The 16,765-nt window shown below is 41.1% G+C and overlaps 1 protein-coding gene across 1 annotated transcript in view; it reads right to left on the reverse strand.

The window, feature by feature from the left end:
* Prex2 (phosphatidylinositol-3,4,5-trisphosphate dependent Rac exchange factor 2) overlaps nt 1–16,765 on the reverse strand; it is a 268,825-nt gene that overhangs the window by 42,741 nt on the left and 209,319 nt on the right. Inside the window, exon 35 of the mRNA XM_050142087.1 lies at nt 11,214–11,328. Within this exon, the coding sequence (XP_049998044.1) occupies nt 11,214–11,328 (115 nt within the window). The remainder of the gene's footprint in view (nt 1–11,213; nt 11,329–16,765) is intronic.

Raw genomic sequence — 16,765 nt, forward strand, 5'->3', positions numbered from 1 at the left:
ATATATATATATATATATATATATACTTGTTTATAATCTATTAGTAGACATTTTGTTAGCAATGTGTAAATCAAAAAAGGGGGAAAACAAATAAAAAGAAAAAAAAGAGACCAATACTGCAAGAATATGAGTTAACACAAGGTAAGATAGACACATTGGGAAATCCAAAGGAGAAAAGACTAAATGAGAAGAAGCAGGGAGATATCATGGCATACGGGCAGAAATCTAAGGTATGCCAAGCAAGAGACAGAGGAACTGGCCAGCAATGGAAATTAGAGTTATTTGGGCTGAATGTACAAAAAGCCAAGCAAAGTCAACATGAGTGACAGAATTTCACAAACTTTCATCTACAAAATACAGAACCTGCCTTCTGTTCAGCTGTCTAACCAGGCAGCTCATTTGACAAACTTCATGCTATGGTTCCCCTCCCAACCAAGGATTTCAATATAGCCATAGTCTTTCCTTCTAAGTTAGAATCATGCCTTCTGTATCAAAGTCTCCGGAATCAAACTAAAAGTAATTTATCGTCATCCATTCACCTTCCACGGTACATCCACAAAACAAAATCTGAAATGCCAGCAAAAAGGGACCAAGAAAAGCAATAGAAAGAACGCTCATCAAAAGGTGCGGCTAAAGTGCCTTGGCTATGCCATTTTAAGAGTGTCCTTGTGATCCGATACAAAAGTCAGCAGAGTGAAAAATCAATTTTGCTTCCACAAGCACTGGGCATTTTCCCTCACCCAGCATATTTCCTTAACTAACTCTTAGGGCGTGCTTATTTTTTTCTCTGACATATTCAACTTGCATTTATTCCAAAAGAAGTTCTGAGCACAAAGTATTCTGATCTTCCTTTTACGCTGGCAAAAACAAAGTGTCTTTTCTTAGCTTGGCAATGGAAAACAGTAGCTTCTCCTTAGTGTTCAGATGGGAAACAACAGTCTCCTAGCATCTAGGTAGAGATGATTCTTTCCTGAAGATGCTCAGAAAATGGAGATGATTTTATCTGCTTCTGCTTGTCAGACTATATAACTATTCTTCCTGATAAATATTACCATATGCAGGGATATATCACAAAAATGTGAAAACTCCTAGACTAGTCATTCTAATCCCATGTTTCCCTTACCAGAATATTACGTTAGGAATTCCTTTAAGGTGAAAGTAAATAAATATTTGTTCTCAAAGGCAAAGGAGTGATACTGAATTCAAAAAGTACAGCCTAGGTGAGCGAAACAAGATTAGCACATTAATATACATGCGACTGTATTGCCTTCTCAGTAAAACAATGGTGTCAGTTTTCACAGAATTACAGTACTTTTCAAATAAAAAAGAGATATGCTGCCTTCAAAATGTCACCACAACTCCAACTTTATCTCTTCTCATCTCATGTGAAATTTATGAACCTTGACTATATTGATAAATTTTCTGGAGAGATCTCCCACAGAGCCAGCATCTGCCCCCTTCAAATGTTCTGAAAAAAAAATGGATATAAAACAAAGTAGACCAGAAAGTGAAATAAATTCAATATAATAATAATATGAAAATAGTACGGCCATGCATTGCAACTAATATGATTTCTAATTCACTACAACCACGTGGGAGTATATAGACTACGATCCGTTTTCCCTTATCTTATTGAGGAAATCACATACATAGTTCCCTAACCCCAGCAAAACTAATGCAATTCCAAAAGTTGCTCAGCTTGAAAGAAGTTGATTAATTATAGTTTTAGATGTAACAGACGGCATCCTGCAGGAAGATGAATTCGAGATGGGTCCTAAATAATTACAAAATAATTACACCTCCGACACAAGGCCATGGAGCTGAAGTGTGCCCTGGGTCAAGGGTTTCCCAGTCACACCTTACAAATTCTCTCTCTCTCTCTCTCTCTCTCTCTCTCTCTCTCTCTCTCTCTCTCTCTCTCTCTCTCTCTCTCTTGCCTTTGGGACTTTTGCAAATGTCATTCCCTCTCTTGGAAAATAATTGCCACCACTGACAAGTTCACTTCCCAGACCCTCTCCCCTAAACACTGGCCACCCCATTCTGCTTTCAGATCTCAGCTTAAAGGATCTTCCTCAAGCAACTACCAATTCCTAAAACAGTCATTCACCCCCCTCACCCCCCAGCAGGTGAGATAGATTCTCTTCCTGCACTGAGGCCTAGATATTGTTTGTCTCACTTACTTTCATTGATTGTTGGGGAACATTTGGTTTAGCATTTATCTTAATGGACAGGCGAACCTATCCTGGCAGGCAGGCTCTTAGCTGCTGCAATGCTGCCCTTGGTACATGGCAGGCAGGTGGTATTTGCCGAATAAACGCTTAAGTCCCCACAATGTGCACACTTTTCCTATGTGGGAATATCTGTCACTTAAGTAAAACCTGTAGTTGTAAGCTGTGGTTCTTTCGTGTACCTCTTACATAAGAAAGAAATCTAAAAAGTGCAAAAGCATCTAAACTGACTCAAATTCCTCACAGACTTGCTTCATTTTCCTACCAGGAGGATCACTCCTCCTGCAAAACCCTGAAAATTCGGCATCCTCAATCTGAAAACAGAAGGGAATTGAAGTACACATTTGGTTTGCAGCTAGTTGTAGAGATGCCAAGATACGGACACTTTAACCAAGCAAGCAACCAAACAAAACCAACTTTGCTGGAAGGCAGAGTAAAAACTACAGAAACACCACAGAGGAGAAGAATATACACAAAGAAAACCAGCCCACAAATCACAATCCCAGAGAACCTAGACAACAATGAGGATCCTAAGAGAAACATACATCGATGTAACCTACATGTGAAGTAAAAAAAGATAAGATCTCCTGAGTAAATTGGGAGCATGGGGACCTTGGGAGAGGGTTGAGGGGGGGGGGGGGGGGCAGAGAAAAATGTAGATCTCAATAAAAATCAATAAAAAAGATTTCAGTATAATTTTAAAAATGTATCATATCATTTAACTCTGAAAGCTGGTGCTCTATACAGAAAAGGAATTTAAAGACAGAAACCGTTGACATGCTAATTAATGCTGTCTGTCTCTCCCTCATCTGCTTGCTCAGACTGGCTGGTGCTTTCATGGACTTAATATGGCTTACACATGCACTCATCAATAGGAAATAATATTTCCCACTTCAGCCTCGGCTGCACTGTTTGCCATATGACCAAGGAACGGGTGGCATGTCTCATGTGAGGCCACCAAAGCAAGAGAAAGAAGGACATGAGCTGTGAGCCCAGGGACTGCAAAGCACACCACAGCCGAAAGTGTTCTGCCCCTTTTCTTTTCCTGTTGTCTGACAGCTGGACCTAAAACTGTGAAATGACAGCCCAGCCCCAGCATGCAGCACCGCTGCCCCATGTCGGCAGTGTGCATTCAGGGACATAAATCTCCCTGTGGAGGTGGAGAAGTGACATGCTTCTGGGAGTAATCAAAACACACACTTCTGGCTGTCACTTTCTCAGTTGAAAATACTATCCAGAACGTGGAACTCTGACCTGCATTCGTTGGACCAATGCCGACCTTTACCGCATCTCCTACATATACCTGAAGGCCGAGGTCTCCTATTTTTGTCATTCCCAGAGGAGATATTATTCCTAGAAATTCTGTGCCTGCAATCCCTTTTCAGATGTCCTAATTTTAGTAATTTTTGTGACATAAAACCACTATGCTTCTTCTATTTATCATCAAGAGCATATTTTGAATTTTTAAAAGTCCTTTAAATTTGTTTTCTATTTATGTGTAGTGTATGTGCCTATTGGTCTGTGTGTGCATCATGTGACTTCAGATACCCACAGAGCCACAAGGGGGTGTTGGAGTCCCTGGAACTAGAATTACAGGTGCTGTAATGGGTGTGGGGAAACAAACCCGGGTCCTTGCGAGAGTAGTGCATGCTTTTAATCTCAGCTATTTTTCCAGCCCATTAAAAGAAATAAAAAACTTTTTAAAGGATGTGTGCCGTCCTTTACTCCCAAAGGCACATCTTAAGAGAACCATTGCTCTGAGTAATTTTCTCCTGTTCTGTACAGATGATGGATTTACATTCAGATACCCCAGATCACCAGCCCTTGTAAATTCAGTATGAAGCTGTCACTTCATATAAATAATAAATGGTATCAGCTAATGCAGAACTTGTTTCTTTTTTGTTCTGTTTGACTTTACTACTCATTTTACATTAAAAGTAATACTAAAAAATCATTTCCTAAGTACCCAAAACTTAAAGGACTTCTTGGCTACAGGGAATATTGTTCACATTTACAATTTATATCCTTACTCACCCCATTGTGGTGATTTTTGCAGCAGAGGATGAGTTAAAAATGAAAGGTTTTAGTAATGATAAATTGCCTTTAAGTAGGGCATGGGCAAAATGAGGCTGATGGAAAGGATGGATCGTGGCCAGGAGCAACAAGAAAGAAGAGAGGAGAGGAGAAGAGAGGAGAGGAGAGGAGAGGAGAGGAGAGGAGAGGAGAGGAGAGGAGAGGAGAGGAGAGGAGAGGAGAGGAGAGGAGAGGAGAGGAGAGGAGAGGAGAAGAGAGGAGAGGAGAGGAGAGGAGAGGAGAGGAGAGGAGAGGAGAGGAGAGGAGAGGAGAGGAGAGAGAGATATTAGGGTTAGCAAATACTCCCTAACTCCTGAATTTGTCAGAATTTCACAGTCAAACACTTCAGCTGTTGTCCTTATTTTATAAACAGAAATAAATGAATCAATGATTTCTGGCTTGGTCTAGGAAGGAGCTTACATTCTAGAAACATTCTGGAACTATTTATGCTAGTTCAGCCTTGTTCACAGGGTAAAGTGCCAAGCTGGCAACTTCAGAAAAGGGCCAGGGCTATGGTGTCAGACTTTGCCAAAGTCTAATTTTGGGAGATCAGTGAGTTTACTGGGCTTTCTTGCAGACCATAGCTGGAGGGCTAATTACAGGAATATAGCAGCAACACTGCAAAGTTCTGCCCCATCATGGATGGTGAGCTCATAGAATCTGCATCATAATGCCTGGTTTTTAATCAACCTTTTACTACTAGATCACTTAATGCTGGTGTAGGTGATGGAGTGGGAATCGAAAGTTAAATCCCAGGCACGGGTCTCCTGCTCCTCCCCAGGGAGTGCCAAGAGCTTCATTATCATTGGTGTACCACTTGGTACCCCTGTATCATTCTAGTCGAGTTGCAATGGCTACAGGACAAAGTCCAAGATGGCATCTTCTCAGGACCTGAGGCAAAAGTACCACACAATATTTGCAAGGATTGATTTACTTCTGTGGGATAATGCTCTTGTACACTGTAAAGATTTGTCACATATTGTTTTAATAAAATGCTGATTGGTCGATAACCAGGCAGGAAGTGTAGGCAGGATGACCAGTTGAGGAAAATTCTGGGAAGAGGAAGCAGAGATGCAGCTACCAGTCAGACACAGAGGAAGCAAGAAGAGAATGCCTCACTGATGAAGATTCCAAGCCACAAGGCTAAACATAGGTAAGAATTAAAGAATTATGGGTTAATTTAAGTTGTAAGAGCTAGTTAATAATAAGCCTGAGATAATAGGCCAAATGGTTTAAAATTAATAAAAGCTTCTGTGTGTTTCTTTGGGACTGAATAGCTATGGGACTTGGCAGAACAAAAACTTCTATCTAAAATTTACTTTTTTTTTTTTTTTTACTTTCCCTTTGTCCTGGCAAGCGTGTCTCCTTGCGATGCAATATTCAAGCATCATGTCTTTCTTCCTCTTATGATAACCTCAAATATGTTGGGTAAATAAATGAATTATTGTACAAAATCATAGCCATGGAGGCCAGTGGGGCGTCTCCTGCCTGAGATGCATGTAGGTTAGACTCTTGTTGGTAAACCACAATCCTGCGGTGATATACAGATTTAATAGAAATGGGTTAATCAAGATGTGAGAGTTAGCCAATAAGAGGCTAGAGCTAATGGGCCAGGCAGTAATTTAATTAATACAAGTTCTGTGTGGTTATTTCGGGGTTAAGCTAGCCAGGTGGCAGGACATGGCCAGCCCACTCCTCTTACAACAGGAAGCAGTAGTAGAAATTTTTGTTTTCAGTATTAAAAAATTCACTCTGCTCACTGCAATGGCCTTGTATAGGGGAAAAATACTTAGTGTCATTAGAGAAAAATAGTTCTTTGATTTAATGTTTGGTTTTGCCAATCAATGGATGGATAGCCTTGCCTTTTCCCTATAATGGAAATGATAACAATAACAAGGGGAACATTAAGATTTTAAATAATCATATAACTTTTCTTTCGTGGGACTGACTCCAAATATCCTAAAGATTTGGTAGGGTTGACATTTGTCATTTTCTGCTAGGTCGACAATTGTGCCCATCTACTCTAGGCTGCTCCACACCAATAGCACCCAGTGCTTCTACTCTCACAAAACCCTTCTCATGTGATGGTCCACTGGCCCATCATACTCAAGGTCCTTGGAAAGGACCAGGCTCTAGCTGCAAGTCCATCCCAGATCCTTCAGTAGAGCTGGTGATGCAGGGTAACTGTCTCTCATTCTATGAGTAACATTGGTCTCTAGTGAACACATTTGCCCCGATGGGAGAATGAAATGCATCCACACAGAGGAAAGGAGTGCCAAACAGAATGGAGAGCACTTATACCCCAGACTGAAGTCACCGCAGCCCTGGATGTCTGCGTCACACAGTCAATACATTGTTTTGTTTATACTAGCTCGAGTTTATTTTCTGAAGCTTGTCATTGAAAAAATGTTTTCTAATCACACAGGTGAAGGCCAAAAAGATGTTTTCTGAAATCCAATGAGTAAATAAAATACGTTCAGTATTAGATGATGAAAGAGTGAAAGAAAGTGGATGGAAGAACCCATCCACTCTGGTTATGGGGAATTAAAAAAAAGAAAAGAAAAAGAAAAAAGCTCTGTTTTTAAGAGGGTCAGTCAGCTTTCTTGAAATGGTCAATATTACTTCGTGGCTCTGAAAAACAAAAGCAGATTGGTGAAGTATCTGGGCAAAGCCACAGGAAAATGTTAAAGAAGAAATTGACTACATTTTCAAGAAACAAGCAAGAGGAGAAGGCACTTCTGGAAGGAGGAAGATAATTGCCTTCCTGTACACAGGAAATCTATGTGTATCAAGGAGGGCAGACTGATAGCAGGTTATTACTGACAAAGGCACCTAATGTTTTTCTTACCACGGAGTACCTACATTTACAAACCTTTCTTGAAGAGAGATACATTACAATGTTTTCTCATAAAAGCAGAATTGTGTGCAACACTTTTTTTATTTTCTTCGCAATCATCGATAACTGTCCTGTCAGATATTATATATAGATATATAAATAGCTGTATATAGGTATATGTGTATATGCACACAAACAAGTGCACGTGCATGAGTGCACACACACAAATTTCTGATTAAAGTAGAGTCATGAGAATTAGGAAGTTAGGTTTTACTCCCCATAGCTTTCTGCTAGTTCAGCATAAATATCATTGCTATAGTTTGGACAAAGTGTGTGGCATATCCCCCACAGTGCATGCGTTTAGATAATTTGGTTCCAGTTGTTGGTGTTGTCTGGAAGTCAAGAGTATGCAATGTGGATACTGTCAGAAGGAGGACATTAAGATTGGGCTTTTGTTGTTATACTTGCTTCTGGCTTGGGTCTGACTCTGTGACCCAAGAAGGAAGGAGATACCACCTCACACTCCTACTACCCCTCCATGATGCACTGTGTTCCCGTCACCATGATTTAAACTTTTCTCTCAAGTTATTTGTATGTAGCATTTTGCCAGAGCAATACAAAAATAACCAATATCAGTAATGTGATTCAACACACCTCAGTGGAGAGCTTTTTATGCACCAATATTTTGATAAATACAAGAAGGGACATTAAAGTCAGCTAAGCCCTCAACTCAAAGAATTGATATTACAATAAAGAAGGTGAGTGATGTATAACAATAACATCATCTAGAAGAAAAACCGACAGCTGTAATTAACATAAAACACTGGGAGGGGGCTGCTCCATCATTTAGGTATGGATAGTGGTTCTGAAATTTGAGTGTGAGAAAAAATGAATCATGGGGAAAGCTTGTTACAACCCAGGCAGTGGGGCACACTCAAGAGGTTTTCAGAAGCTCGCAGAGACACTGCCATTGCTGCTCTGGGGACTGTCCTTTAAAGAACTTCTGATTTAGGAGCTGGTCTTCAATTCTGGCTGTACATTAAACTCCTAGGCATCTTTTGAAACATCTGCTACCCAGGATTCATTCCAAGTCTATAATAAATGAATACAAAGAAGACTACAGCAGTGTGAGAAGATGAATCATAAGCACGGCTTTCTCAGGAGCTGGGAAGCAGAGAAGGCAGATGCTAATGAAGACGAGGAGTCAAGAGAGGGCAAGGATGAGGCACAGTCAGGAAGGCGAACAGGATTGACGCCTCTGTGGGGAAAGGAAACGTAGGGCTGGGCCATGTACGAGCTTCATGGCCAAACTAAGGAGCTTGATATTTCCCCTGGAGACAACAGGAAATCATGAAAGACCTACAAATAGGAGGGGGCATGGTCTGGAAGCAAAATACTGAGCGGATAAAAACAAGACTGGTGCTCTGAGACAGTGTTAAGTAGGATGCTTCAGCAATGGTCTATTTTCTTAAGATGAGTCTACGGATGCATGCTCTAGCCTACGGATGCATGCTCTAGCCTGCGTGTTCTATAGAAAAGCTTCACTTTGGATAAAGTTAAAAAAACAACCTAGGGATATATTTAACTAGCTGGGAAGGCAAAATTCTCCTCTAGCAATCTCAAGACCAAACTTAATCTTCCTAAGCCAATGCTTCTTATTAGGGGAATTAGGAACAAATTGATTATGGATTTAAGGTTAACACTTTTCTTTCCTATGAAAAGAGTTAGTACATTTTGTAGCTCTGAGGAACAGTGATCTAGACAAGGAAACAAAATTGAAATAGGATAAGCCAATTGAAAATGAATCATCAGAATCTCAGATTGGATTTACTAAGGAAGAGGAAATAAATAATTGAAAAAAATTAGGAACATAAAATTTCCTAACAATGATGAATGGCGGATGAAGCAGAGAGCACTGGAGAAGGGACAGGTGTGTATTACTAGAGGAAGAAAATCACCTGGACCAACAAACACCCCCTGCTGGTCATTTTGGGAATTAATTTAATCTTCAGAGTAGTTGCAGTGTATATATGTGTGGTGTGTGGTGTGTGTGTGTGTGGCAGGAAGGCACAGTATCATTTTTACAAAAACTAAAGCTAGGACAATTTTTTTTCCTTTAAAAATAAATGCTAAGCAAAATAAGCCAGACTCATAAAGCTAGGCATCATACTGTCTTATTGAATGACACTATAAATCTGTAACTCTCTCTTGTGTCCTCACTCTCTCCCTCCCAGCATACACATGTGTGAGTGTGTGTGTGTGTGTGCGTGTGCGTGTGCATGTGTGTAAAATCATGAAATTATAAAGAGGATAGTAAGAGGGGAGGAAGAGATCTCAAGAGAGGGTGGGGATAAGGAAAACACAGCAATGGAAAACACAGTCAGAGGAGGGCAGAGTGAAGGGGTACATAGAAAAAGGACCCCAGGGAGAGAGAATGGATAAGAATAAAGTATAGTGCCATATGTATACATGAAAATACTATAATGAAATATATTATTTTGTATGTTAACTTTCAAAGTGTTTTAAAAAATCTAATTTGTCAAGTAATTTTACAAGTGATCTGTCAACCAGTTCATGGGGAGAGAAAGAGAGAGAGACAGACAGAGAGGGGTGGGGAGGAAGATCTTCTAACAATTGCGGAAAATAAAAGTTTCTAAGTTACAGTGCAGTTCCCTTCCGCTGGTTATAAGTCATTTTCCTTGCTATTATATTATCAAGGAAATCTGTGGTTCCCCCTTTGGAGTCTTAGTCATACTAATAAGAGAATTTTTAAATGGCCATAGAAGGAATCTTGAGGATCATTTTCTTAGAGTCTGGAAGGAATAACAATAGGACCGGCAAGGTGTAGATCTCAGAAGCTGCACAGAGTAGGGAGATGGTGAAGAGGAAGAAGATGTCACTCCATTTTGAGTTTGGGTCCAAGAAAACCCTCATGCTTAGCAAAGCAGCTGCGCAGTAGAAAGGGAGGGAACAAGGACACCTTCCAACATAGGTTAAAAAAGAAAAGAAAAGAAAAGAAAAGAAAAGAAAAGAAAAGAAAAGAAAAGAAAAGAAAAAAGCCCTGAGCAAGCTCAGTCTTTTGACTAGGATCTAAAAGGAGGAAGAACAAAATCAGGCAGGTTTAGCAGTGTGGCATGGGGCACCAAGGGCTTCTCTGCAGTGTAAGTACATCATCTCAATGGGGGATAATCATTCCTCCTGTCTCCTCAGCGCAGCTTCAGCTTCAGTGTTCTAGTCAGGTGACTGTCAGGCCCAGCTGCAGAAGACTTTAGTGTACAATGTTCTAATCTTAGGGCCATGAGAAGGCTAAGTACCCAGGTAGGACTTCAGCTAGAAAGCAGATTCTATTCTTTGAGTCAGGAAGAAGTAGCTTTCCCTTAGTGAGTCTCAACCAAACCCTGATATCACTACTCTACCAGTTATTATTTTAAATCCTGAAGAGACGGTAGCTGACTTTTTCTTTTGTGGTGTTACCAGGAAAATAGGTTAGATTCAAAGCCAACTATGAGGGAAGAATCCATCTTTAAAAGCTTCCAACTCTGCTAATATCTATAATAACAAAAAAATAACAAAAAATATATATAATAACAAAACAGTCATGGTGTAGGAAGACATATAATATTAAAAGTCAAGTGTCATTTACTTGGATAAAGTCATATTTTTCAAAAACATGCATATAGCTGTCATATCTTCATAAGAGCTTCCCCACCCCTCATACAAGGGGCCAGCTGTTTAGTGGCACGTGAAAGAAAGAATTTTCCCAGCAATTCAATGACCCTTTCTGTAGATGTCGCCACAACATAAAATAATGAAATTTCCCCTGCTATACTTAAATCACATCCCTTCATTTTCTCTAGAAATTAAAACGTCAGCACACAACATTCTAAAACTCTTTTTCTTATTCATTTTCACGGGGCATAGCCATTAGGGTATATGAGACATTAAACATTATAAATACCAAAGGGAATACCAATAATCTAAGCTAATGAAAATGTTACAAATCCTGCTCATGTGGCCAAAGCAGACAGCCTAATAGGAAAAGCAAGGCTAAGTCAACAAGAGTGGAGGTTACATACCTGAGCTTCTGATTGTACTGTCTGACCTTTTCCAGGGAGGCGGCGTTTATCTGGGCTTGAAACTGTTCCACGGAAACATTGTCTCTATAGCAATATCCTTCCATGCTCTCCAAGGCTGCAGAAACAAGTTAACCGTTCACACACAGTCTTGGAACTCAGCTTCTGTGCCTTGCCTCTAACCCCGCTGATTTCCAACAGCTACACCAGAGTGTCTAGCATGAACACATATGCAACAGATGCCTCCAAAAATGAACGAAAATGGGCCCTGTGCTCTCAAAATATATATCAAGCAGTTGGTAAAATTTGTTTTCTTGTTAAGTAGGCAAAGGAAATTTCTGGTTTAGACTATCTTCTATTTTTGAAACATTTTGAATTCATTGTAGAAGACTAGAAAATGCTACCCCAAAATTCGAGGATTATTTTCAGTTGATTATTTTGAGAAACTGCAGACCCAAGAAGTATTCTGAAAACAAAGTAAAACTTAAGTCTTTTGTAACGGGAATTTGCAACCAAAACAGAAGCCTGCATTGTGTACCTGTACTAGGGGAGGGGGTGAAATGAGGGGGTAAGAGTGGGGGTAAAGGGAGGGGGTGGAAATCCGCATTTGCATGAGCATCCCCTGTTCTGCCCATGAAGAGAAAGCGGCGAAATCATAAGAGCTTCTGATCCCTGCACAAGTCACAGGGATAAATTCACACAACAGTTTCACCTCGTTTCCTTGTCACCCTTACAATCAGACCTTTCTCCCAATTTGTTTCCATGGATATGCATGCAATAGTCTTTTCTTTCACGGGATGCGGGATGCATTCCATGTCAGACCTGCAGCAGATGCTGAAACCAGGGGTTCTACTGGAAACTGTTTGGATTGTCACAGCACACACACACACACACACACACACACACACACACACCATTTGTGTAATGCCCTTTCTATTTTCACTAAGCACTTATGTACTGTGTGTGATCGCAAAAAGCACAAGAATTCTTCAACCTCACAATGATAGTAGAGGAGCTGGTCCTACTCTGCATCTTTCTCAGTCGAGAGTGTTAACCTTTTCCCAGGAAGGTAGCATTCTATGCCTCTCTTTAGCACATCCCAATTGCCAGCATCACTATTTTTCCATGTTGGGCTGATTACTCATTAATCAGGGTTAGCTGAGACTGAACACTGAGACCCTGTATAGTCAATGACCTGATGGCGACAGTCCACCGAGAGGCTCTTGGGTAGGCGACTCACACAAGCATGGAGATGCCACTCAAAGGCTAATCATTCATGCTCGGGTTAAACAAACATCTTACTTTTCAGAATGGCATACAATTGACACCATGTATCAATTATTTCTAGAATTTTCTACTTAATGTTTTCAGACTATGGTTGCCGGCTGGGACAGAAAAATCACAGCAAGTGATCCCACAGAGAAGGGGGAGATGCTTAGGGTCAAAGCTGAAGAAGGACCCCTGCTACTGGCCTGACACGCTGTATTTCTGCCACTTTGGCTTTATTTTGCTTTGTCCCATATAGCAACTTCCTCTAATGTCATTCCTTGTGTAGTTACATCAGATAGGACTGATCAATAACCATCTTCACGATAAGGGATCAAACTTCCCTGAAGGAACAAGCCTTGAGGACAGGAGCCCCCATGATGAAGTCACTTCCGCAGCCTTAGTTACACTTCTGCGGCTGTAACACAAGACCCTGACAAAAAGCAACTTAAAAAAAAAAGGTTATTTAGCTTATAGTTCCAAAGGGGACATAGGCTGTGATGGCAGGGGGCATGGCGGCAGAAACATGAGGCAGGCACTCAGGAGGCACGAGGCTGGCCTGTCAGTCAAGAGCACAGTGATCACATTTCAACCACACACAGGAAGCCAAGAGGGGAAGTCCTGCTGGGGTATAAAACTTCAAAGAAACCCTACTCTGGGTGATACCCCTCCTTTAGCAAGTACCACTTCCCAAAGCAATGGTTCTCAACTTTCCTAATGCTGCAGCCTTTGAACATAGTTCCTCATGTTTGGTGGCCACCAACCATAAAACTATTTTTACTACTGCTTATTGCTACTGCTGTGCATTGTAAAGCAAATATTTTTGGAGGTCCAAGTTTTCCAAAGGGGCTGTGACCCACAAGTTGAAAACCACTATCCTAAAGGGTTCATAACTCCCCTAAGTTGGGACCATGTTCCCAAACACATGAGTTTATGGGGGCCACAACATGTCCCAGACAATGGCACTTACCCACGCTGAGTTAGCCCCACGTGGAAAGCAGAGTACTCATCTTGAGCGATTACGGTGATGGCTTCTCTGGAAGCCCTTGCCTGCTATTACATACATGCCATCTACGTGGGCTTTAGCTATCTCATTTGTTTCTTATCTACAAAATCTCAAACTTCCTATCAGGTCCTTAACACAGACTCGGGGCCTGTCCTGGGCTGTATGTGTACTTCCATACATGACTACAGTGACACACGCTCCTATCTCTGCCATTGCCATTGCTTGTCTCCGTTGGGGGCAGTAACATGGGAGAGTCCATGGTACCCTCAGAGGTGGTGTTTTACACTGAAACTCGAGTAACAAAGCCATCTCCTTGTTCTCTTTTGGCATCTTCCGCATCCATCTGGGCTATACAAGACTTCTTTCATTTGTCTTGGCCTTAATGATCTGTCTTTGCTACTGGGATCATTTCTGACTAACAATAGCAATGACGAAGGCCTAAATTCACATGAGCAAATATGGACTTTCTTCTTTCACAAGTGTAAACCTGCAGTTATCTGGGAATCTCCCATATACAAGACAGTAAACACCATTTATAATAAAAACCGTATTAAATCCCATTGGCAGTCTTTCTACCCATGTGTGTTGGAGAGTTGTAAGGGTCAGCTTGACACAATCTAGAATCTCCCAGAAAACTGGTTTCAATGCAAACTGCCCAAGTTAGGGTGGCCTGTAGAGATGTCTGTAGTAACTGTTTTGTTTGTATTCCTAATGTAGGAACCACAGCCTGAAAGTGGGCAGCATCATTCCCTGGGTTTGTATCATACGTTGTATAAAAGGAAAGAGAATGAGCGCTGTGGTAGGCTGGTCCTCATGCACTTCTCTCTGCTCTCAATGTTGGATATGGCTAGCTGCTCCTGGTGCCTGCTCTGACTCCCCTCAATAAGGGGCTAGAACCCACAGCTGTAAGCTTCAAGGTCATGCCTTGACTTCCCCAATGATGGAACTGTAAACAGAATAAACCCTTTCTTTCTTAGAGTTGCTCCTGTCTGCACATGGACTATAGTAACAGAATTGAAACTAGCAAATCACAGACTCTTGTTCAAGGCACTTCAGGATCCCACTCACCAAAAGATAGAGGAATTGCCTAGAAACACTTGAAGCAGTAAATTCCCGAAATCACCAAAATCTTCTACATGACCCTTCTGAAGACACACACAGCCCTCTTAAGAAGGCTTCACAGGAGCTTGACTAAATCCTTCTTCTATTGCTGTCCACACTTAAATCTCTGTTAACCATCTAAATAAGCCCGTTAGGAATTCTGGCATCACTTGGGTAAAGGTCCTCAAATGTCACCTCTTGGTCGGCTGTAGTAGTAGCACAGAGATGTATCTTGAACCCATGTCCTTCTCCCACAGGCACTAGTGAAATGCTGGTGACTTTCCTTGACTGCTAGAGAAGAGCTCTACTCTCTGCTCCTAGCTCGTACATCACCTTACTTTTTCTGTTTCCTGGAGAAAATCGAAAGCCCTACATGATCTTTAATGACTAGAACTAGGTCTGTAGACAGGTTTTTTTTTTTTTTTTTTTTTTTTTTTTTTTTTTTTTTTAGAATTATCAATATCCATTCCGGGCCAGATGGAATGATCGTGGCTACCTGCAAAGATCTCCTTGTAAGGTCTATTTACCACAACATCCAAAGCCATTCTCTTGTCATCAAGAGATTGGCCAGAGACCCTATGGAGGAGAAGTGACTTTAGGGTAACGCCAAGAAAAGTAAGGCTAGGGAGAGAGACATGCCAGAGGAGCCAGCCCTGCACCAGGTACTTTTTAATGCTGGGAGAGACTGGCAGTAAGAGTCCATTTTGTTATATTAATAGGTACCTCAGTCAGCCATTTGTCCTGGATTTCTTTGGGACTTAACACTCAAAATGTCCTTATAAATTTGTATATTGTTTGGCTGGTAGCAAATTGGTTTCTAAGTGCATGTTTGCATAAATTAAAAACGCTAAATTAGTGTGAATTATTGCGTGGTGTAACTGGAGTTTTAAGGTAACATTGCTGGCTCTAGTTTCCAAACAGGCTATGCTCAGCCACCAATCCTAGTGCACCTGTTAAAGATATGATTGATGGGGGGGAACACTGGGGTAGATTAGTCAGTGTGCCTCAGGAAGAATGGACAAATGAAATCCATTTATCTCAAATCCATCTTTGGGTTACTGACATGCGCTTTAGATTGGACTGAAACAAGAGACAATAAAAATATATAGTTTGGCAGTCTTGGGTCAGGCAGGCTAAGGTCTGATCAATGCTGTCTCAGTTCTGGTTCTAAACTATGGTTCAGAGAAGTTCTCCCTGCTTGAGTAGACAGATTGGTCCTCAAAAGATGTCTATTTATATTCCAGGGTGCAGCCTCACCAGGAAGCATGACTACCATCACCTGGTGGCCCTGATACACTCTGTTGTTCCAAGGTTTGTGACCACAACTTACCTCTGTGCTGTCAGCTTGATAGAAGGTTAAAATAACTAGGCAGACATTTTTACGTGATTGACAAGCTTACATAGAGAGGCAAACAGACAACCTGGGGGAAGGAGACAGGCAGGGGATGAAGGCAGAAAGGCTGGACTTCTTTCGTGCCTTTGTTGCCTCGTGGACCCAAAAGAGAAGCCAATGCTTTCTTTAAAAGGCACCTTCTGGGTAGCCACTATTATAGGAATTAACTTTCTAATAGACTGGTTCACTTAAATTAGTTTGTAAAAGGAAATAAAAATGTCTCCTGGGCTGTTAACATGTTTGGCCAATGTTCTATTCACAGTTGCTGGGCTTTTAAGTTTTCAAAGGAAAATAAGACATAAAGGGGCCTGCAGTTAAGAAAGTTCTCAACATCGTGAGAGTGCAAAGTAGCAGAAGAATACAAAATGAATAGATTTTGGCAAATAAGATTAATCAGGAAAGGTTTTGAGCTGGGAGGTGGTGGTGTACACATTTAAATGAGTTTGAGGCTAGCCTGGTTTACAAAGTGAGCTCCAGGATAGTCAAGATTACAAAGAGAAACCCTGTCTTAAAAACTAAAAAAAAAAAGAGTTGGACGGTGGTGGCACACGCCTTTAATACCAGCACGTGGGAGGCAGAGGCAGGCGGATCTCTGTGAGTTCAAGACCAGCCTTTTCTAAAGTGCTTGACATAACCAGTGTTGATGGGACCCCAAACTATAAGATCCAGTGTACCTTTAACATGAAGACTGTGAGATGCAATTTCTTTCTCAGACTTTATTTCTAGAGTTCTAATCTTTTTGTTATGAAGAAATGGGAAACCCTCTGCAGGGACTTTTGGTATTTTGTT

Source organism: Alexandromys fortis, unplaced genomic scaffold (assembly GCF_014885135.2).
Source record: "Alexandromys fortis isolate MF-2015 unplaced genomic scaffold, M_Fortis_MF-2015_v1.1 scaffold_41, whole genome shotgun sequence".
NCBI lineage: Eukaryota > Metazoa > Chordata > Mammalia > Rodentia > Cricetidae > Alexandromys > Alexandromys fortis.